The sequence below is a fragment of the Nyctereutes procyonoides genome, unplaced genomic scaffold, assembly GCF_905146905.1.
Source record: "Nyctereutes procyonoides isolate TBG_1078 unplaced genomic scaffold, NYPRO_anot_genome, whole genome shotgun sequence".
In the NCBI taxonomy this organism is placed as follows: Eukaryota; Metazoa; Chordata; class Mammalia; order Carnivora; family Canidae; genus Nyctereutes; species Nyctereutes procyonoides.
In genome coordinates, this window is record NW_026575043.1 from 49,479,142 (window position 1) to 49,503,137 (window position 23,996).

Here is a 23,996-nt window from a genome sequence, read left to right on the forward strand (position 1 = left end):
TCGGTCCTTTAGCATTTTCATATGCTGTTTAGAATCAGCTTCTCAATTTCTTTTTCTTTCTTTTTTTTTAAGATTTTTATTTATTTATTCATGAGAGACAGAGGGTGAGAGAGGCAGAGACATAGGCAGAGGGAGAAGTAGGTTCCCTGCAGGGAGCCCGATGTGGGACTTGATCCTAGATCTGGGATCACACCCTGAGCCAAAAGGCAGATAGATGCTCAACCGCTGAGCCACCCAGGCATCGCCCAATTTATTTTTCTAAAGAAAAATCAATATTGATTCTTCTGACCTATAGCCACAGTTACCTCTCTTCATTCTGTCTTTAAGTCCTTTCACCATTATTTTATAATTTTCAATATATAGGTCTTGCACATTCTTTGTCAGATTTATCCCTAGGTATTTCATATTTTTATGCTATTATGATGTTTTAAAGTTTTGATTTCCATTTGTTCATACATAAAAGTATAATTAAGGTTTATATATTGATCTTGAGCTTGTATTTTGCCACTTTGGTTAACTCAGTTATTAATTCTAGTAGTTTTTGGTAGATTGCATTGAATTTTCTACTTAGGTGGGTTTGTTCTTTGTCAGTAAAAGTATAACTCCTTCCTTTCCAATCGTAAAAGTATAACTCCTTCCTTTCCAATCTTGATGTCTTTCATTTCATTTTTTTTCTTGCCATATTGCACTTTATAGACCATCCAGCACAATGCTGAAGAGAAAGGCTAAGAGCAGACTTCCTTGCCTCATTCCTGATCTTAGGAGGAAATAATTTGGTCTTTGACCATTACATTTGATATTAGCTATAAATGCTTCATAGATTTCCTTTATCAGGTAAGGGATATTACCTTCTATTCTGAGTTGGTTCAGAGTTTTTATCAGGTTTGAATTTTGGATTTTGTCAAATGATTTTTTGAAATCTTTAGAGATGGTCACTTGGCTTTTTATCAGATTGTTGATTGGGGGAATTACATTGCTTAATTTTTGAGTATTAAACCAACATTGCATTCCTGAGATAAATCCCATCTACTTATGGTATATTATCCATTTTAAATATTATTGAATTTTACTTGCTATAATTTTGTTATCAGTTTTTGCATCTGTATTTATAAAGAATTTTGGTCTGTTTTCTTTCTTGTAATGTTAGTTGTTTCTGGTGGCAGATAATAAATCCAGTTCCTGTTACTCCATCTTGGCTGGAAACAGAAGTCCATTCATTATATTTTTCAAGATAAAGAAGTTATAATTGTATATAATCAAACTTACTGATTTTAGTTTATGACTTTTGCCTCTGGTGTCTTGCTTAGTTATTAAAGATTCACCTGAAATTTATTTTATAAGTTTTTGTGGTCTCTTTTTTTATATTTAAATATCTGTCTCTTTTGAGAATCATTTTAGTCTAGAGTATGACATATAGTGATCTGTGTGTTTCCTCCTAATGATTATCCATAGTACTTAGCTTTATTCACACTAAAGCCAAAATATTTAAAAGTTTGGAATGCATTTTGATGATTGGAAAGGTCACAGATCTTTTTTGTTTTTCCTAAAGACAAGCTCATAATTTGCTTTTTTTTTTTTTTGGCATAGTTTCCAAAAGGCATATCTTTGATTTAATGCATAGTTTCCCTTTTCTGTTCTCAAACATAAGCAATGAAAGCAATAGCACTTTTTGAATGTTAGTTGTGTACTTTTTGTCACTTGACTGACAACTAGATTTTTGTTACTTTTTCAAGAGTATCGATATATTGACTTTACGTTTGGTTATGTCGGCATTTATGGAATGTCAGGATTAGTGCCCAAGATTATAGGTGTAGTATTGCAGGGGAATCGTTTTTTCCTATTTAAAATATTTAATGGTTCCCCACTACCCTCAGGATAAAGTCCAAATTTCTTAATATGGTCTAAAAGGCCTGTTGTGATTTTCCTTGGCTTAACACCAGCTTTATATTTTCTCCTTCCACCTGTTACATACATCCATATTGAATGATCTACTTTGATTTTTCCTAAAAAGGCATGCTTTTTTATATCCAAGAAAAAATAGACTGGGTCACCCTATTATATCTTCTATTAAATTTTTTGCCCTTTCATCATAATAATCATTTATAACCATTTTCTTATTTGTATCATGATATTGTAATGTTTATTCCTCCATAAGACTCTAAACCCTTTAAGGACAGGGACCATATCCCATTGTACATGGGACCAACATCCAGTACATGCCTGGAGAATAGTAGGAACTCAATAAATATTTGTTGAGTCAGGGAAAGAGTTGCCTGGCTAGATGGATAATTAGGTTGATGACCTGCATATGCTAATGATTTAAATAGACTAACCATATGAAGTAATGTACATGGTCACCTAAGGCTTTCATGTCACAAGAGAAAAATGCTTCTTAGCACTGACTACTGGTACTTCTGTATTAACGACACTCATTTTCTCTTCTCCTTGAATGAAGCTTGTTGGCTCACATTTTTAAAAATATAATTTTATTGACCAATAACTAAATGTCTAGCGTATTTATCTAGTGGGTCAAGGAAGAAACACAAACTGTCCAGTGATAAGTTCAGTGTTGGAGTGATTGATTCTCATGGTGGCAAAGTATTTACGATAACAGAGGAAAGTTAATATTTCAGTTTTTTTCCAAAAATAAAAAAGGATCTATACCAACTAAATGTAACTATTAACAACTAATATATGTCAAAATATGTCATTATATAAAAATGTTTTTATGTATTTTTTTCATGAGAGACACAGAGAGAGGCAGAGACCTAGGCAGAGGAAGAAGCAGGCTCCCTGTAGGGAAGCTGATGTAAGACTCAATCCCAGGACCCTGAGACCATGACCTGAGCCGAAGGCAGACACTCAACCACTGAGTTACCCAGGCATCCCAAAATATGACCTTTTTTAATATAAACTATAAAATCAGAATATTTTGTGTAGCAGCAGAATAACCTTCCTCTTTAAGTGAATATTTAGCATAATCTTCAAATTATAGCAGTTTGTTACTTAATTACCTATTCTATATGTCTGTATTGTATATTAATTAAGATCCTGGGCTTTACAGTTAGATCTGGGGTTGGGCCCCAGTTCTGACAAATACTAGCTGCCTGATTATGGGGGGAGTAGTTTTGCCTCTCAGTTGTAGTTTGTTGTATAAAATCAAAGTAATGAAGTCCTACAATATGAAGCTGCAGTAGGGATTAAAGAAGATAGTATATACATATATGGAATTTAGTGTTGCCTGACATGTGCTTAATAAATCTTAGCTTTTATTATTTCAATATTAATAGACCAAAATACTTTTAAAAACAGATTTATTAAGGGATGCCTGGGTGACTCAGTGGTTGAGTGTTTGCCTTTGGCCCAGGGCTTGATCCTGGAGTCCCGGGACCAAGTCCTACATTGAGATTCCTACATGGAGCCTGCTTCTCCCTCTGCCTATGTCTCTGCCTGTGTGTGTGTGTGTGTGTGTGTCTTTCATGAATAAATAAATAAAATCTTTAAAAAAAAACAGATTTCTTGAGATATAGCTCATTTAAAGTATACAATTCAGTGGATTTTGGTATATTAACCATTGGGCAACCATCACCACAATCAATTTTAGAACATTTTCATCACTCTAAAAAGAAAGCCCATACATTTTAGCTATCACTCCCAAACTCTACTTCCTCTAGCCATAGGCAACCAATAATCTGCTTTCTGTGTCTATAGATTTAGTTATTTTGGGTATATTCTATAAATGGAGTTATTTACTACATCATCTTTTGTGACTGGCTTCTTTTTTTTAATATATTTTTTAAAATTTTTATTTATTTATGATAGGCACACAGTGAGAGAGAGAGAGGCAGAGACACAGGCAGAGGGAGAAGCTGGCTCCATGCACCGGGAGCCCGACGCAGGACTCGATCCCGGGTCTCCAGGATCGCGCCCCGGGCCAAAGGCAGGCGCCAAACCACTGCGCCACCCAGGGATCCCTGTGACTGGCTTCTTTAACTTCACATTATGTTTACAAGTTTTATGCGTCTTGTAGCATATTATTGCCGGAATAATATTCCATTGTACAAATGTACCACATTTTGTTTGCTCATTCATCAAATGGACATTTGAGTTGTATCTAGCTCTGGCTACTATGAATCATGCTGTGGTCAATATCCGCCCATATAAGTATTTGTGTGGACTTATGTTTTTATTCCTCTTGGGCCTATATCAACGAGTAGAATTTCTGATTCAAATGGTATCTTAATTTTTAAGTTTTTGACGAACTGCCAGTCTCTTTCCCACAATGATGCACAATTTACATTCCCACCAGCAGGTTTAGAGGGTTCCAATTTCTCCACGTCCTTACCAATATTTATTTGACTTTTTGATAGTAGTCTTCCTAGTGGATTTAAATGGTATATTACTATGGCTTTAATTTTTATTTATCTAATGACTAATAATGTGGAGCATCTTTTCATATGTATCTTTGGATAAATGTCTATTCAGATCCTTTGCCCATTTTTCTTTAGAGTTGTCTTTTTATTATGAAGTTTTAAGACCAAGGTATTTTTTAATATTAATTTATATTGACACAAACCAAGATGTTTTAGAAATAAGTTAATGTCAAACCTTATTTTTCTACAGGTACTAAAAACTTACCTCCCTCTCCAAATATTTGTAAATGAGAGATAAGGCTGACTGGGATATCAAAAGCAAGACGTTTGCAGATATTGGTCATCATGCGTAAAGGGGTGCCAAAGGACCCAGAGATTGCTGATCTCTTCTACAAAGACGACCCTGAAGAACTTTTTATTGATTTGCATGAAATTGGACATGGAAGTTTTGGAGCAGTTTATTTTGTAAGTAATTTTAGAATTGTTTAGAGAGATTAAGTTAGAGAAGTTTGAATTCTGTACATTCCATTACTTGTAAAATATTGGTTTTAATGTTTATTCTGCAAATTAAATGTCTACACCAGAGGCAAATACTCATTGCTGAAAAGACAGTCCTAGAGTCGTAGGCATTATTAAAGTCAGTGGTATCTCTATCACCACCTGACTCTGCTATCAAGGAAGTCCAAAAAATGTTATAAGCCTGAATTTTGGCCCTGTGCATTTCTTCTATATGCCAAGCTATTTTTCTGCCTCAGGGCCTTTATACATTCTCTTTCTCTCACCTGGAAAACTCTGCACATTGCATCCCCATCCCTACCTAACTCCTGCTTATCTTACAGATTTCAGCTTAAGTACATCCACAAAATTGGCTTTCCTGTTCAACTGTCCAGCACTAAATTAAGACTTTCTTTATGATTTCATAGTAGCCTGTGCTTGCATATTGTTGCATTTATCATGGTTATAATTAAATAATTATGTGTAAGACTTTTTGACTCATGTATGTCCCTCCTCCTACATAAGTGCCATGAGGGTAAGGATTATGTCTATCTTATCATTGCTATATCCCCAGTAATCTATATAGTGTCTGATAATAGTAGGAACTCAATAAATGATGGATGGATGGATGAATAGATGGCTACTCAGAGAGATGGACCAACAAAGATTTTTAGTAATATCCATGTCAAGTCATAATTTTAAGTTAAAGGATATAAGGTTTAGTACCCTAAAGTCAATTTGAATTCTAAGACTGTGATTATCTTCTGATGAGGAGAATGGGAAGTGACTGAAATGTTATCATATCTCATTCACTTGAAATTCATTACAGAAAATGTACTTTTTAATTTATTTACATAACCTTAGAAGTTTGCCTCATCAAAGTCATAAATATTTTTAAGAGGCCTAGTCCATTAAAGCAAGTAATGTTTAAATACTACTTATTACTTATTTCTCCTCTAAACTTGTTATAGAATAGGTTTTTTTCTTAAATGGTATTTGATTTTTAGGTGATCCTTTATGTTTTGGCATCTGGGTAGGGCTTATCTTCAGTTGTCCTTACAGATAAGATTTTATTAATTGCTTTTTTAGCTCATCTTTTTGTTTCTAGCCAAATCTTCAGCCTGGATTTTCCCTGAACTTTCTCATGCTTTTGTGTCTGTGCTCAGCACTACCACCACTTCTCCTTTGCCCCCATCTAATATTTGACTTCTATTCAAGTATATTTTATCATTAAGTGGCCTTCCAGGGCTGAAAAGAGTGCTAATTTTCTAGTCAACAGTGCTATATTAGTCTTTGAGTTTAGAATCCTATTTAAGGCCCAACTGAAGTCCTGTCTTCTTCATTCAAAGGGATGCTTTTTTTCCCCTTAAGTTTATTTGTTTGTTTGTTTATAGTAATCTCTGCCCCCAACATGGAGCTCAAACTCACAACCTTGAGATCAAGAGTCACATGCTCTGCCAATTGAGTCAGCCAGGCACCCTAGGGATGCTTTTTTAAAAAGAGGATTTTTAAATTATAAATATACATACAGAAGTGTGCACAAATACATACCCATATATTTTATTTTATTTATTTGTTTGTTTGTTTATGATAGACATAGAGAGAGAGAGAGAGAGAGAGGCAGAGAGAGGCAGAGACATAGGAGGAGGGAGAAGCAGGCTCCATGTGGGGAGCCTGACGTGGGACTTGATCCCGGGACTCCAGGATCTCGCCCTGGGCCAAAGGCAGGCGCCAAACCACTGAGCCACCCAGGGATCCCCCCCATATATTTTAATATGTAACTTAAAGAACAATTAAAAGGTAAATCCCTTTATAAACACCAGCCAGGCCAAGAAATAGAATATTGCCAGCACCTTGGAACCCCCTCTTAAGTTTTGTCTATTTTGAATTTTATGGTGATGATTTTCTAGCTTTTCTTTGTATGGAGCCCACTTTCTTCTGCATCTTAACAATATAATTTGGTTTTGCCTGGTTTTGAACTTTTAAAAAATAGAAATATCCTGTATATATTTATTTATGACCTATTTGTTTTGCTCCAAGATACTTTCCTCAGTCATATTTTCTTACTTTCCTTCTATTTACAACTCCATTCATCCTCTCAGAATCTTTCTTGGCCAGAGTCAGAGTAGTACCAATCTCTATTTGACTTTAATATTTTACAAAGCAGCTAGATGTAATGAGCACTGGATGTTATATGCAACTAATGAATCACTAAATTCTACCCCTGCAATCAAAAAGACCCAATACATTAACTAACTTGAATTTAAATTTTTAAAAAGTAAATTTTTTAAAAAAGCAGCTAGAGCCCTCTCAAAATTCACCTTTGACTACAAAAAAACCAAGCATGTTTTGAAACTTACCTGCAAGCCTTTGTACTAAGGACTAAATGAGACCTACTTTGTAGTAGGCTGCAGAAGACCTAGTGATCTATTTGCTGTTTGGGCTAAGTCTATTTAGCGAGAGTATATGCCTTTTGAAAATGAGGACCATTTCTAATATCTCTTTATAACTCTAAAGGCTAGCCCAGTGCCTTGTTTACAGCAGGCTCTAAATATATGTTATTTGTTGATATGATAGACTAGAGAAATCATAAGCATAACTGAGTGGTTTTGAAAATGTAATCCTTATCTATATAGTATCACCCATATGCAAAATGAATAATACAGGCTCATAGAAACCCATAAAGCCATAAAAAACAGATTAAAGAAGAATTAACTTATACTTTACAGTAATACTTAGAAAAGCTTAAACCTTTTATTCATAGGGTCACATAGGTTATACCTTAAAAATGGAGTTCTCACTGGCCACAGTAATATTTATGTATAATTCCTCCCTCAGGATTAATAGATTCTTCCTCTAGTTACTCATACCATGAGAACCCAGAAGACTATCGTCTTTTCCTTGGACAACTGCAATATCCTCCCATCTTTGTGTGTCCATTCTAGGTCTGTCTTTAGTCTGTTGTCTGCACTACAGTGAGCTTGGGAGAAAAATAAGTAAATCCGATCACATCACCTTTATCTATAAAGCCTTCAGGAGCTCTCCGTTCTTAGGCTGAGATCAAAACCCTTACTGTACCCAGCCTACAAGGTCTTCCACGATGTGTCCCTGTTTGTACTGAAGTTATATCTTGTTCTCATTGCCTTAGCTATAATATTATAGCTTTCTTTTGACCATCATCATAGGATCTTTGCATAAACCATTCTCTCTGGAATGTGTTTCCCCTTTTACCTCACCTTCTTAACTCCTGTTCCTCTTTTAGCTCTCAGCTGAAGCCTCATTTCCTCAAGGACATCTTGTCTGACATGCCCAAGTCACATCCCCGGTTTTTTTCTCAGAGTAACACATACTCTTGTTTACAGCACCTGTCACAATTGCAATTTTATATTTGTTGGTTATAATGTTTTTGTTACTGTCTATGCTGCTACATGAGAGATAGATAGTAGACATATTTACTCATAATTCTTAGCCCAATACCTGGCAATTTTTGAATACCTAATAAGTATTTGTTGAATGAAGGAATGAATTATAGAGAGCTCAGAGAAATTGGGAGCACTGCTAATTAGTACTTTTCATGAATCCTGGTCGTGCTAGCAAGCCATTAAGACCAGATTCTAGCAACCAACATTTTTATACCTAAACACTATAATTCTGTTAGATTTTTGTAGTTTATAGCTTTTACACAGAATGATGCCAGGAAATATGTTCAACGTGAATTATAAGCTAGCTCAGCTCTTATAGGATCAATCAGCTGAGAGTATATTTAGAAAAAATGGAAGCTGTTAACTTGATGAAATATCACTGTGTGTCTGGATTTACATAATTCAGAAATTAGCAGCATGAACAGATGAGATAGTAAGAAATCATATTAAAGGAAAACAGAAAAGGGCCAAGCATGCTCATTTTTGTATTCACTCAACACGACTATGTAGGTTCTACATTTCTAGTGTTGCTTTGTTGAACTTAGTGTATCTTCTATAATCCACCTAAGGCTAATAATTTAGTTCTGTTCTTCTGGATATAATTATTACCTTTTAGTTTTAGTTGAGACTTAATAACAGCAAAAAGAAAAGCTTATTTTTAATTTTTTAATTTTTTTTATAAATTAGCAACAAGTGGATGAGAATCAAATATAGCTGGAAATGGTTAAGAAAAAATCAGAAACACATAGGAATCTAAATATTTTTTGAGTTAATGATCTTGCTTAAAGTTACTGAGATCAGTGAGACTATTGGAAGTGTTAAGTATGAATGTAAGCTTCAAAACAACACTTGAAATGTGTAGAGGTTGTAATCATAATATTGTTTGAAGTACTGGAAAGCTGAGACCCCACTGATAGTTAGCTTTCTCTGTATTAAAACATTGATTTTTTTTTAAGTTTCTGAATTTTAACCACTATAAAATTATATTAAAAATTTCAGGGCAGCCCGGGTGGCTCAGCGGTTTAGCGCCGCCTTCAGCCCAGGGTGTGATCCCGGAGACCTGGGATTGAGTCCCATGTCGGGCTTCCTGCATGGAGCCTGCTTCTCCCTCTGCCTGTGTCTCTGTCTCTGTCTCTGCCTCTGTGTGTGTGTGTGTGTGTGTGTGTGTGTGTGTGTGTGTGTCTCTCATGAATAAATAAATAAAATCTTTTTTAAAAATTCATATCTAAATAGACTCTTTAGAGAACACACTGATGGTTAGCAGAGGGGAGAAAAAGGGGATGGGTGAAACAGGTGATAGAGATTAAGGAATGCACTTGTGACAAGCACTGGATGATGTATGCAAGTGTTGAATCACTAAATTCTACACCTGAAACTAATATTATACTGTATGTTAACTAACTGGAATTAAAAACTTAAAAAAATAAATTTCACATCTAAGAAAAATCAACATGGAAATGTTTTTCAAATATTGAGTCAGTGTTCCAGTAGACAGGTTCTGTAAGCAAGTGTACTTACCAAGTCCTAAGTAATGATTACTCTGTAAATGTAAGGAAAAATATATATGCTTTTTAAAGATTTATTTATTTATTTTTGGAGAGAGTGTGTCCGAAGGAGTGGGCAGAGGAAGAGGGGGAGAGAGAATCTTAAGCAAACTTCCCTCCCTGAGTACAGAGTCAGATGCGGGATTAGATCTCACAACCCTAAGCCAAAAATCAAGAGTCAGATGCTTAACCAACTGAGTCACCCAGGCACCCCAAGAAATATCTTTTTATTCTAGGGTGATTTATTTTCTAGTCTCTGGTACCGAACAAGCACTGATTATAAATAACCTTAATAAGCAATTAGATAATACCTTCTGATTCCATTTGTGTGGGTCTTTTCTTTTCTTTTCTTTTTATAAAGGTTAAGGATTTGTTTTTTAAAACCCCACTACAGGTTAAAATTCCTCATTGCTTGAGCATTTCCTTACACACCTTTCCCAGGGTGCGTAAGCTGCACAGTACATAGATTCATCCCCCAAAAATCTACTTTTCAGATATAATCACTCTAACCTTGCTTGACTGTAATACTGAATTCACATCAGCTTGTCTTTGCTGCTGTCATATAAGCAGTCTTAGCATTAAATTTTAAAAGCCAGCAAAATGTGAGAGACTTGTTGTTAGCAAAAATCTCTGTACCTTCTAAATGAACAAAATACCTAAAAAAATGCCTTTGTATAGACCTACTGATTTGAAAACTCTTAACTAGGAGATACTTTATTTTTATAATAGGTACTTTACCTTTAGTGCTTGTAGAAAAATTTTTTTCATTAAGGGTTCATTTGCTCAGTATTTTATCATTCAGTAAGACTCTAGGGTTGAATTTTTTATATCAAGTTATTGTTCATTTTTAATTTTAAAATATTTGAGGCAGACTGGGTGGCTCAAAGGTTTAGCACCGCCTTCAACCCAGGGCCTCATCCGAGACCTGGGATCGAGTCCCATGTCAGGCTCCCTGCATGGAGCCTGCTTCTCCCTCTGCCTATGTCTCTGCTTTTCTCTCTATGTGTCTCTCATGAATAAATAAAGAAAATCTTTTAAAATGTATATATTTTTTAAGTTAGAAATAAAAATTTTTTAATTAGAAACTTATAGTTTTACCTGAGGAGCTTCTTTAAAAGTATTTAAGAAAGTGATTATGCATTTTTCTCTAAAATCAGTGACCTGATTTTATCAGTGAGTGAATTCCAGTCTTTTGCCTCAGAACCATTGCTATAGCTTTACTAGTTTACAATAATAATATCTTAGAACCAAAATAGCTTACTGACATCAGGAGTGTGGCACTGATACAGAGCCCTGTTATTAAAAGAAAGCCAAAATTAGATAATCTTTTAATGTCTTATATTTATTTTTCTGAAATTTTTTAGAAAAATATCTAGTTTTAAATATCTTATGTAAATTTGGAGGAAGACTGTTATTTGAGTTATTTGTTATTTTCATGTGTGCTCTCAGTGAACTATTGTATTTTGGGTAGCAAAAGATATATAAAGATAATTATGAAAGAAGGCAGTCTTTGTAGATGACTACACACATGTATGTATATATGCAACACATTCTTATTTAAAACATAAGTACTTTTGGAAGTGAAAGCCCCTCTTAAAATTTTACCTTCTGCTGCATTGTTCAGTGCAGTAACCACTATTTAGGTTTAAATTAATTAAATTATAAACTCCATTTCCTCAGTCACTGTAACCACGTTTCACATGTTATCATATATAATGTAGATATAAAAAATGTCCCTCAAGACAGAAAGTTCTGTTGGACAGCACTGCTCTAGGAATTATCACTGATAGATACTCTGGTATAAATTCTTTCACATTGTTTCTACACATACACTCACATACGCTCACATTAGTGCTGCTTTGCAAAAGTAAGATAATATGCAGTTTGTTTTTGTCATATTTTTATATCTTTCCATATTACTGTATATTCATATAGGTTACTTCATTCTTCAACTATTTATTTCATCATATGATTGTACTACATTACCTAACTGGTTCTCCATTGATGGACATTTTACATGGTGAAGCCAATATGGATATTTTGGAAATTTGACTTATTTTTGTTTGATTGGATGTATTTTTTTAAACTCCAATCCTTTGTAGTATTATAGTCTTTGCACATATATGGATAGGGATCAAGAGAAGCTATACATTACAGTGGGGTAGAAATGTCTATCTAGCCTATGAGAAGTTTCAGCATCTTTAAACTGTGATAATGAAGTGTGAGAATATTATTTAAAGTCTCTAGTCAAATATTTACATTAAAGTGGCTGAAACATCATTCATTCTTTTTATTTTTTTTTCTTCTGCTCTCTCAACACAGGCCACAAATGCTCACACCAATGAAGTGGTGGCAGTTAAGAAAATGTCCTATAGTGGGAAACAGACACATGAGGTATGTTAAAGACAGTTGTATACCTAAACTGACAATGAGCCAGTTAGTATGAAACTGACAGTAGAAACAAAGTTCTTTAAACATTTCTTTATCATAGTTCTTTTTATTCTTTTTTTGTGAAGTGTATAATAAATATTCTTAATATTCTATCTCAATCATATGGATTTTTGTGGAATAGAACATAAGGTAGTATGATAGATTTGCTAAATATTTGGTAATAGATTTACATTTACATATACTAAAATTAAAGAAATAACACAAATTTAAACAGCTTCTTCACTTAATTAAACCTTTACCTTGTCCATTTAAAATAATGAAAAGGATACTATATATGTATACTTGATAATAAAATACTATTTCCAGCCTAAAAATCATACCAGTTTCTTTATTACTTCAATAGAAATGGCAAGATATTCTCAAGGAAGTCAAGTTTTTACAACAATTAAAGCATCCTAATACCATTGAGTATAAAGGTTGTTACTTGAAAGAGCACACTGCTTGGGTAAGTCAAAGGACCTGTATTATCACTTATTTCCTATTAAAAATTTTTCTGTTTTTTGTTATCTCTTTGATCTGCAGAATTATCAGTCCCATTTCTGTCCCATTTGACTTTTGTTATCAGTATCTAACATTTGTTAGTGTGTGATATGGTAAACATTCTGTAAGATTAAATATGATATCTAGCCTATCAGAAATTTTATTCTATAAACAATCAACAAACAGTAAAAAGTTAATATTGTTTTATAATGATTTATTTGCAGAAGTAAAAGGCAGAGTCTTTTATCCTCATCCTAGAATTTTCATCATTGCCATTTCTCATTCCTCATTCCAATTCCCCCCAAATTTAGAATTATGTTTAGTATTACTGTCATGGTCTAAGTTTTATCAAAAGGGCCTAGCATATGATTAAAATGACAGTCTTGGGTGCCTGGGTGGCTCAGTCAGGTAAGCATCTGACTCTTGATTTCAGCTCAGGTCATGAGATCAAGCCCTGCATTATGATCTGCACTGGCTGTGGAGCCTGCTTGGGATTCTCTCTCTACCTCTCCTTCTGCCTCCTCCCCCACTCCTCAAAAAGTCTTTTGTTTCACTCTATCTTTTTTTAGTATGTTTTCACATGATTGTATTTTTTAGGTTAGCACCTTAGGCACTGTTTAGTACATGAAAATGCTATACTTTGTGCTGTATCAAATCTTAAATTCCAGTTTAAAGTCCAATCTATCATTTATTGAGATTCATTTATTGAGAATTACCAGTATAAGTGCTTTCCTATACATGATCTCCAGTTAGGGAATATAATTTTTGTTCCCAGATAGACAACCAAACAATATACTTAAACATTTCTTTTCAAGCATCTTTTAAGATATCTAGAGCCATCACTTCTGTTCTGAGCCAAAGTAATTAATCAGAGGAGTATCTCATTATCCGGCAGTCAGTTCTCCTGAGGAGTGTCAGCCACCTTAAAGGAGTCAAGAAAGGGATTTTAAGCAGGCAGGATAAATGTTACACAATCAAGTGCTAAATATCGTGTTTGGAGTCTTCAGAAATTCCTCTGAGCTCTTATTTAAAGCTTATTTACTCTTAGGTTACATAGCGTGCTAATAAGCTTGGTTAACGGGTCTCTGCCCACAACAGATTTGATAGGCTAAATAGAAGATGCTCATAGGAACTAAACTGCCAGACATGCATACAAATAGCCACAAGACGGATTTGACCAGAAAGAAGAAACCAGGGAAGTTAAAAAGCAGACTTCCAATTTAGAAATAGAGGGACACCTGGTGGCACAGTCAGTTGAAAGTCTAACTCTTGATTATGACTCAGGTCATGATCTCAGGGTTGTGAGACTGAGCCCCATGTCAGGCTCCACCCTTAGTATGGAATCTGCATGAGTTTCTCTCTCCCTCCCCCTGCTGGCTCAGTCTCTTTCTCTCTCTCTCTCTCAAATAAATAAATCTTAAAAAAAAAGAGCAACTAGAGCTATTAACAACCGGCCTCAGCTCAGGTGTCCATATGTTATGGAATAATAAGAAAAAATATCCAAGACAAAAATATACATTAACATATAATTTTTAAAATATAACCATAACTGTAAACATATTCTCTCCATTTGGTTTTAAAGTTCTATGTTCATATTCCATATACTCAGTTAAAGGAAGTTATATGTGCATATTAATTTACTTAGGAAATCTTTCCATCAAAATTGCTTAAACAAAGAAATAGTGTATGTCAGTTATACCTCAATAAAGAAGAAACAAAATAGTGCGCCTAAAAAGCTAATGTTTATTATAATATTGATTTAATGTGGAATCTTTCATTTCACAATAAGAAATAAAATTATACTTGACATCAATTAGAATGGCTAGTATCAAAAAGACAAGAAAAAAAACAATTATTGACAAGGATGTGGAGAAAAGGAACCCTTGTGCATTGTTGGTATGAATGTAAATTGGTACAGCCACTGTGGAAAACAATATGGAAGTTTCTCAGAAAATTAAGAATAGAAATACCATACAATCTAGTAATTCTACTACTTGGTATTTACTCAAAGAGAACAAATGGCACATTTGAAAAGCTGTACGTACCCCTATGTTTATTGTAGCATATTTATAATAGTCAAGGTATGGAAGCAACCTAAGTGGTACTGACAGATGAATAGATAAAGATGTGGTGTACATATACAACGTAATATTACTTAGTCATAAGAAAGAATGAAATCTTGCCATTTGTGACAACATGGATGGACCTAGCAGGTATTATGCTGAGTGAAATAAGTTGGACAGAGAAAGACAAAAGCTATATGATGCCACTTATATGTGGAATCTAAAAAAACAAATGAACAAACAAAAAACCAGGAACAAACTCATATACACAGAGAACAAACTGTTAGTTGCCAGACAAGAGAGAGGTGGGGGGGAATGGGTGAAATAGGTAAAGGAGATTAAGAAGTGCAAACTTCCAGTTAAAATAAAGAAGGTGAAAAAAGTACATGGGGAATATAGTCAGTAATATTTTAATAACTTCCTACAGTGACAGATGGTAACTACAATTAGGGTAGTGAGCATTTCATAACAGATAATTGTTGAATCACTATGAAGTATACCTGAAACTAACATAATATTGTATGTCAACCATACTTCTATTGATAAATAAATAAAATTAATGTTTCTGAATCTGCTTATTTTAATGTCAAGCAAAAAACTAATAAAATTTCAAAACTTTAAACTTCTGTTTTTCATGTTTTAAATTATTCTGGTAATGAAATAATTTTAATATATATAGTTATATATTTAGTTACCTATATAAATACATAACAAATTTAATAGTTTAGATGTAAATATGTCTCTATTATACATAATAATATGATATATAATATGTATTATGTACCTGGCATTATTAGAATTATATAGAAGAATATGATACTATAAATTAATCTTATATAATGCATTATTATGTATAATAATATATAATATGATCATAACATTATATATCATGTATTATATAATTTTATCTCATATTCTTCTAAATTATTCCAGTAATACAACATACATAATACATAAACATCTGTTTTTGCATCAATTATTTTAAATGAAAAGAGCTAATATGTTAATAGTGATCATGTGTAGATGATGTTAGGAAATTTGTATTTCAAAAGGAGCATAATGGTGTTTTTTAGAATAAGAAGATAGTATGTAGAGTGTATGTGTGTGGAGATTGGTCACTGAGAACTCGTGGTTCTGACCTTGTCTGTAAATCAGTAGTCTGGGATACCTAAAAAAAAAAAATCTAAGATGAGAGTAAAAGAATTTTCTCCTTTTTGCTTTTGAAAAGCTTCCGAAGATTGCAAACCCAGGAAATACCAGTAGTATGTTAATAAGATTCTTCTAGGAATATTTTAATATAAAAATTTAAATAGCCCATTTCAGAGATGCAAGATAATGTAAGGCTACATAGCAAGGTACATCTTCAGATTGAGTTCTGAATAATATTTTCTTGTTTGGAAGTGTTTTAAATGTGAGAATAAGGGATTTACTACTTACTGGTTTATTTTAGTTTTCCCAGAATAGATTATATTAGTATTGTATTTGGTTGCCACTTTCCAAGGTACAAATTTTAACTTAAAGTGTAACCTAACTACCTTAAATCTTTTTGAAACAAGATGGTGAAAAAATAATAATAATAATAAAAAAATTAAAATAAAAAAATAAAAAAATAAAAATAAAAAATAAAAAAAAAAGAAACAAGATGGTGTAGAACCTAGTAAATAAGTAGCAATCTCAGCTTGACCATTTCATATCAGTACCCTTATAGTCTTAGAACATTCCAGTTCCAAGGAGGAAATGGCAAAACCATATGATAAGTTATAAAAATCAATTAGTGTCGGATGACCAAAATTTAATCCAGGTTCAAGTAGGTCAGAATACTTACTCTCCTAGCGTCCTTAGTTCCTTGGTTACTTGGTTGGTTTTAGCAGTTTCTTATTAACTGTGATTATTTTGGTTATTATTTTAATCTATTACAGTTGGTGATGGAATATTGCTTAGGCTCAGCCTCCGATTTGTTAGAAGGTAAGAATAAAAGCACTATCCCCTCCTTTCTGTTATGCCTTGACCAGAATATTATCTACTCCTATATTAAAATGCAGTTTATTTGTTTATTTATTTATTTGGGCAAAGCAAATGGATGATGACTTAGACCTAATGATTGTGTGGATGAGCTGTGCAAACTTTATCTCTACAGTGGCTGAAAGTGAATTAGTAGCCTTCCTGTTGTTGAATACATGGCCCATCCAGGGCAAGTACTTACTAAAATGTTTGGCTAATGTGATCTAATGTATGTAGCCAAAAACGTCAAATTCACGTGTATGTATGAAAGAGAGGTAGATGGTATCAAATTATATTGATATTTAACTCTTTCAAATATCTTGACTGACCCAGTTCTCTTCTCCAAATGCTATTATAAACAGAGATTGAGTTAAAAATTTACATTAAAAAAAACTTTTTATATCATCCTTGATCTCTGAATAGAAATTGCTTATTAGCTGCTTTCACAAATAATGAAAACCTGTAGTTAGAAGAGGTATTTATAGATGCGCTGTGGAGAGGAGAATAATACAACCTAAAACACTCTAGGCATTTAAAATGTCACAAAGGACTGGTAAATTTGGGCCTGGCCAATTGGAATCAGTGGAGGCATTGACTTGCAACTGACAAGTCAATTAACAATTCATTACAGTGAATATCAGGCTTCGTTTTATTTTGTTTTAAGGAATTTGTTTGTTTTTGTACTTGGGTTTCCTGTTAACTGATTATTTATTGCAATTCTTTAGGAAATATGATGAATCTATTCCCAAATTGTCATTTGAGAGTATGTAATTCAGTATGATACAACTGTATAAAATATTAAAAAGAATGCAATTGATTACTACTTCTGAATTTTTTTTCCCTTTCTCAGTTCACAAGAAACCACTTCAAGAAGTGGAAATCGCTGCCATTACTCACGGTGCCTTGCAGGGGCTGGCCTACCTGCATTCTCATGCACTGATTCATAGGTAAGATTAGAGACCAGTTACATATTAGTGACAGGGCTCTCCAAGGAATCTTGAAAATTAGTGCATGCTCCACTTTTTAGGGTGCCTGTGGATTTATAGGGGGCAAAGAGATTGCTGCTCCTGCTGCTGCTGCCGCTGGATATAAGAAATAAGGTTGTTAGAATGTAGCTCCTGTTTCTTGGTCTGTCCCAGATGTACACAAAGATTTTCTACACCTCTGTTCTGTCAGGAACTGTTCTCCAAGCTGGCTGTTGCAGGAAATTTTGAGGAAGGGCCCAACAGCCTTTTGATACAATGCCAAGAAGAAAAAAATTAGCCTTCCTTGTATATGTTTATTTTCTAGCTGAGTTTCTTCTCCTTTTCCTATTTCGAATAACAAGTCAATCCTCTATAAATATATGCTGTTTTATCACTTTAAAACATTGTGCATTTCTATAGTCTACATAGATATTTAGGAAGATATTATTGTATTTATCTTGGCAGATGAAGAAACTGGGACTCTGAAAGATTTAAATAATTGCCCGTAGTTTCACAGGTTTTACATAATAAAGATTGAAGATCAGATTTCTTAACTTCTAATCCAAGGTTTTCCTCTACCTTTTATTTTCTCTACCACAACTCCACTGTCCTTCCTCCAATCTACTTCCTACCACTAACTTGTCTTAAATAAAAATGTTGTTCTTAATCTTTCCTTCTCTCAGTAAAGAACTTCTAACATAGTTACCTTAATGAATGGGGGTAGAAGTAGTGGAATATGAGGTAGATATAAAGGATCTCAGATGACTCAAAAACAAAAGAAAAAACTTTTATATTTACTAGGGAGAAATGAAACTATTACATTGTAAGTTCCCCTTTTGCTTCTGCTTTAATCACCATAGAATAGCCATTACCAGTTACTGGTATGACAAAAAAAAAACTTCCTCAAGATAGGCAGACCAAAATTCCTGCCATGAATTTGGCTTACTTATAAATACAAAGAATGAACCTAACCATATCTAATAAATGTTGATAAAATGGATTTAACCATAATGTCTATGGATTTGACAAAAAATATTTTAGTACATATTTTTGATACCAAAATGTCATTACCAAATGCCAACTTGTTTATATGTGATTTTGCCAGTTCCTATTTAATTCCATGGTTCATTTTTTTGTGGCTTTGTTACCAAAATCTGCACATTAATTTAATGTTTTATATTCTCTATTATACTTTATCTTCTTTGCTATATAAAAGAAGTTGGAAAAAAAACTTTTAAAACTTGCTCCCTATTTAAAAATAAACACCACATCTCAGATTCATTATTTTGATATGACAAGTCAATGTTCTAATTGAAGCTAATAGAGAAAAGATATTTTTCTGTTATTAGAGAAATGAATGTTTTTTTAGTTCTCTCTGACAATGCCTAATGTCATCTTGAGTAAAGAAACTGAATTTTCAAGAGAAGATTTTTGGAGACTTTGTTTTGGAAGCATTTGAACCTTCTCATCTTCAATTTAAATTTTCCTCATTCTCTTTGTCTTTCCACGGCCCATCAATTTATAAATCTTGATTCCTAGTATTCATTACATCTCATGCTTTTTTGGAAGAGAATCAAGAGTACATCCACATCTTTTCATTCTAAATTATCATCCTTAACAATGAGTATTTTTAAATCATTTTTAAAACTTTCTGCTGCATACAATATCTAATAGCTTTAGTAGTAACCACTTGCGATCCTTTGTCTATACAATAGAAATGCAATTTCCTAATCCCTAATCTTTGTTTGTTTTGATCTTTCAGGGTCTTCTTTTTACTGTACAGTGTTATTTTTAAAATAACACCTTCTATATAACATGTGCCCTCAAATGCCTTAGAGTTGGCAGTTACAATTAAAGCAGAGAGAAAGGGTCACAGGCAAGAAAGAAAAGGTATGTGTGTAGTTGAGGTTTATTGGTAGGTAGACAATACAGAGTTATTGAAAGTTGGTTTAGACTCCAAAAATGTTTTGTAATTTTGGAAAAAAAAAAAGGCAATTACAAATGGCACCGGTTTTCCCAGCATAAAGAATACTGTTGATGACTGGATTTAGCATCTGAGAATATGCTTTTTTAAGTGTAGCAACTGAATAGGTTTCCTGTCTGCCATGTCTGCCTTTTTTCTCATTGCATTCTCTCCCTCTAAAGAAAGCTCTACCTTTTAGTAATTACTTTGACCTACCTGTAAGTATACCCAGGAATCCGGGCCCCCTTATAACATGCAGTAATTACTAAATCCCCTTCTGGCTAACTGAACAAGATTCTTTTTAATAAACTTTTTGTCTTATTAATTGCATGCTCTGACCTATTCCATAATCAAAGATGAAAAGTAATTTTCTAACCCTCTTATTTTTTCCTATAGGGATATTAAAGCAGGAAATATTCTTCTAACAGAGCCAGGTCAGGTGAAACTAGCTGATTTTGGATCTGCCTCAATGGCTTCTCCTGCCAACTCCTTTGTGGGCACACCTTACTGGTATGTAGAATTTAAAAACTAGAATTTTAAATGAGCATACATGAACAAGATGAACTCACGGCACCACTTTTGTTTTGTTTTTTGACAGTGTCTCACCATCTTCCTCAAATGAGATTTCATTAAAGGATAAAAACTTACTGCAAAAAAAAAAAGAAACAGTATAAAATTTCCAGTGACTTTAAATTGTTCAAAAAAGGTTGATGTCACTGCGTGTAAACCGAATAGGATTATTAACTCACTGACCAAGCTCAGGTTTTAGATTTCATTTGAAGTTTCTTTTGAAACTTTCTCTTGAGGCAGAATCTCTAGGCAAAGACAAGGCAGTTTCTTTAACCTTCTCTAACTAGTCAACAAGCATAAATATTACCTTTCAATGAAAGAAATCCAGGTTCCCATGTTTGTTGAGTTCTCTGTTACTATAGTTTGTCACTAACTTAAAATTTCACCCCATCTATTTAAGATGCCTTTCCTTCTTTTCATAGATAAACTGGAATTTCATTGTACCTTGGAGAATGACTTATATCCCTGGTTAATTACTTACCTACAAAAAAATATATATCAGCTACTATATTGAAATTTTTTGTTGATGATCATCAGAAAGTATTTACTAAGCAGTCACTTACACATAGTAACAGGAAAAAAAACATTAAACTGATAAGGCCCCTTCTCTCCTATGGAAAGCCATTCTGGACAAACAATATCAATTACCATAGTCTGTTTGTTTGTTTGCTTGCTTGTTTGTTTGTTTGTTTGAAGTTGTAATATTTTTTAATATCTTTGAAATATCTGATTATATTGTTTTTAAAAATTCCGTAAGTACGGCACCCTGGGTGGCTCAGCGGTTTAGCGCCACCTTCAGCAGGACATGGTCCTGTGGACCCGAGATCAAGTCCCACATCCGGCTCCCTGCATGGAGCCTGCTTCTCCCTCTACCTGTGTCTCTGCGTCTCTCTTTCTGTGTCTCTCATGAATGAATAAATAAAATCCTTTAAAAAAAATTCCATAAGTATTTTTCATGTTGTCTATAGTTACTTGTTTAAGTGTTTCATACATATTCATCCTTTACAAATCTCTTTGAGGTATCTACTAGAATTCTCTCCACATTACAGTTGGAAAAACTGATGTACACAGAGGTTAAATAATTTATTCAAGGTAAAACTGATAGATAATGATGGAACCAGGACTTATTGAAAATAATGTGTTTCATATAAATACTTGAATATCATATTGCAGTGTTTCTCCAAATTACTTGGATAAGGGAATAATATCTTTATTAGACAAAATTTTAGACTGTGCACAAAAAGCTATTTCACTGAATTGCTTTGTGAGATGAATTTTAATTTGCAACTCAAGTTTTGCCCATTATGTTTGGCAGGATGGCTCCAGAGGTGATCTTAGCTATGGACGAAGGACAGTATGATGGGAAAGTTGATATTTGGTCACTTGGAATCACCTGTATTGAAATGGGTGCGTAAAAGAGTTGTTTTTATTATACTTTTGAGAATCACTCCTTACTATGATTGTTAATTCATTCATCCTGCTATTATTTAATGGGTCACTGCTATATGTGAGCCAGGCAGCATGAATTTATTATATTTTTTTCTATGCTTTTGTATAACATCAGAAGGTTACTTTCTCTTTGCTACATTTTCATGTCATTAGTTTAAAAGAGTTTGAGCAGGGGCACCTGGGTGGCTCAGTGGTTAAGCATCTGCCTTTGTCTCAGGTCATGATCCCAGGGTCCTGGGATTGAGTCCTGTATCAGGCTCCCCGCATCAGGCTCTTCCCTCTGCCTACATCTTTGCCTCTTTCTGTGTCTCTCATGAATAAATAAATAAAATCTTAAAAAAATTTTTTTGAGCAGATAGAGCAAATATCAAATGTGGGAATACATAATAGTTAATATTAATATTTGAAAAATACCCATTCTCCATATCATGAATGATAACTTATGTCCTTCCCAGTATTAATTTAATTTCCACATGTATAAGGAAAATCTGAAAAAGTAACAGCAGGCTTATCTAAGATTTGACTGTAAAAACTGTATTTGACCCATTTACAGAGCAACCTTAAAGAAAACTTTGTGTTAGAAGATGCCCTCTGCTTTAAAGTTGTTCCCCAAGTGTTGTTGTATTTACGTAAAATTCTCTAAAACACCACATATTCTTGATTCTGGTTGTATATTTGGAACTTTAATGTATCTGAAAGTTACCTTTATCCTGGGCTATCTTGACAGATTTAACCAATAATTCTTAGGTGGTGGAGAGATAGGATTACTATGGAGTTGAAGAAAGGGATGCACAATTGACCTTTCAAAGCCACTGAGAGCCGACTTTGGCACAATACTGCCTTTATATAGATTTGTTATTTAAAATTTATATAAATATATTTAATTTTCTAAAAAAGTTTTAAAAATTTTCTTCATCTAGTTTTTTGGCTAATATCCTCTATTCTGGTATCCAAATTTATCCTATAAGAATTTCTGAGCTCCAGTTTGATTCTAAGACTATAGTTTTCTTTTTTCTAAAACTAAACAGGTAAACTTTACCAGTTTAACTGGTAAAGACAACTTGGTATACTTTGTATTGCATTTCCAATTGCTTCTCTGACCCCTTCCTTGAACTAAGAAACACATGATATACATGACTTTTTTTTTTTTTTTAACTTGAAGAGATACTAATTTTTTAAAAAACTGAGTTCAGGGAGAGAGTTAGAATATTTAAATATTTGATTTTTAAAAATAAGTAATATTCATATGGTTTATAAATCAAAAAATCTAAAAAGGCATGCAAAAGAACTTCTTAGACCTCTGGCCCTATTTATCCATTTCCTTTCCCACCCCTGCCAGTACACACAAGGCACCACTGTTACTAATTTCTTGTATATCCTTCCAGAGTTTCTTTGCAAATATATAAACAAATATGAGTATACATCTATTATATTCCTTTTCTCACCCATGTTAACATATACAAGTGGTTCTGTTCATTGATTTTTCACTTAACATCTTAAAGATCTGTTTTATATTGGTAGCTTAGACCTCTTTATCATTATTTTTTACTGGCATCTTCTTACTCCTCCAGTATTATGGATATACCATAATTTATTTGGTCCTCTGTTAAAGGATATTGAAGCGGTAGATTTCTTTTTTACAGTCTAATATTGTGTTATTCTCTCACTGCAAAGGAAATTAATCTAATTTATTCATACTGATTGGGATGGGGAGACCCAGCAGAAATAATTGCATATTTTACAAAGGACATATGAGGGGTGGCTCAGTGGTTGAGCGTCTGCCTTTAGCTCAGGTTGTGATCCCAGATTCCTGGGATCCAGTCTCACATTAGGCTCCTGAGGGAAGCCTGCTTCTTCTGCCTATGTCTCTGCCCCTCTCTGTGTATCTCTCATTAATAAATAAAATCTTAAAAAATAAATATATAAAAATAAAATAAAAAGGACATATGATGCACTTCCAACAATACTATATAGAACTTGACAGGGTAGTTTTAAAAGTCAGAGGGCCAAAACTAGTCCAGACAATTTTGAAGAAGTAGAATTTGAACAGAAAACTCATGGTAAAAAAAAAAAAAAAAAAAAAAAAAAATTCATGGTACCAAAACCCATACCATCATAATTAAATCAATACACAATTGATATAGGGAAAGACTAATATCCAATAGAACAAACTATAAAACCTAGAAATGGTGGGGGCGCCTGGGTGGCTGAGTGGTTGAG

The 23,996-nt window shown here is 33.5% G+C and overlaps 1 protein-coding gene across 2 annotated transcripts in view; it reads left to right on the plus strand.

The window, feature by feature from the left end:
* TAOK3 (TAO kinase 3) overlaps nt 1–23,996 on the plus strand; it is a 179,253-nt gene that overhangs the window by 87,372 nt on the left and 67,885 nt on the right. For both annotated transcript variants that reach the window (XM_055323084.1, XM_055323085.1), the window contains 7 exons: nt 4,624–4,838; nt 12,157–12,228; nt 12,629–12,730; nt 16,748–16,793; nt 17,680–17,776; nt 20,154–20,267; nt 21,643–21,734. In XM_055323084.1, coding sequence (XP_055179059.1) covers nt 4,719–4,838; nt 12,157–12,228; nt 12,629–12,730; nt 16,748–16,793; nt 17,680–17,776; nt 20,154–20,267; nt 21,643–21,734 — 643 coding nt within the window. In that variant the 5' untranslated portion in view covers nt 4,624–4,718. The remainder of the gene's footprint in view (nt 1–4,623; nt 4,839–12,156; nt 12,229–12,628; nt 12,731–16,747; nt 16,794–17,679; nt 17,777–20,153; nt 20,268–21,642; nt 21,735–23,996) is intronic.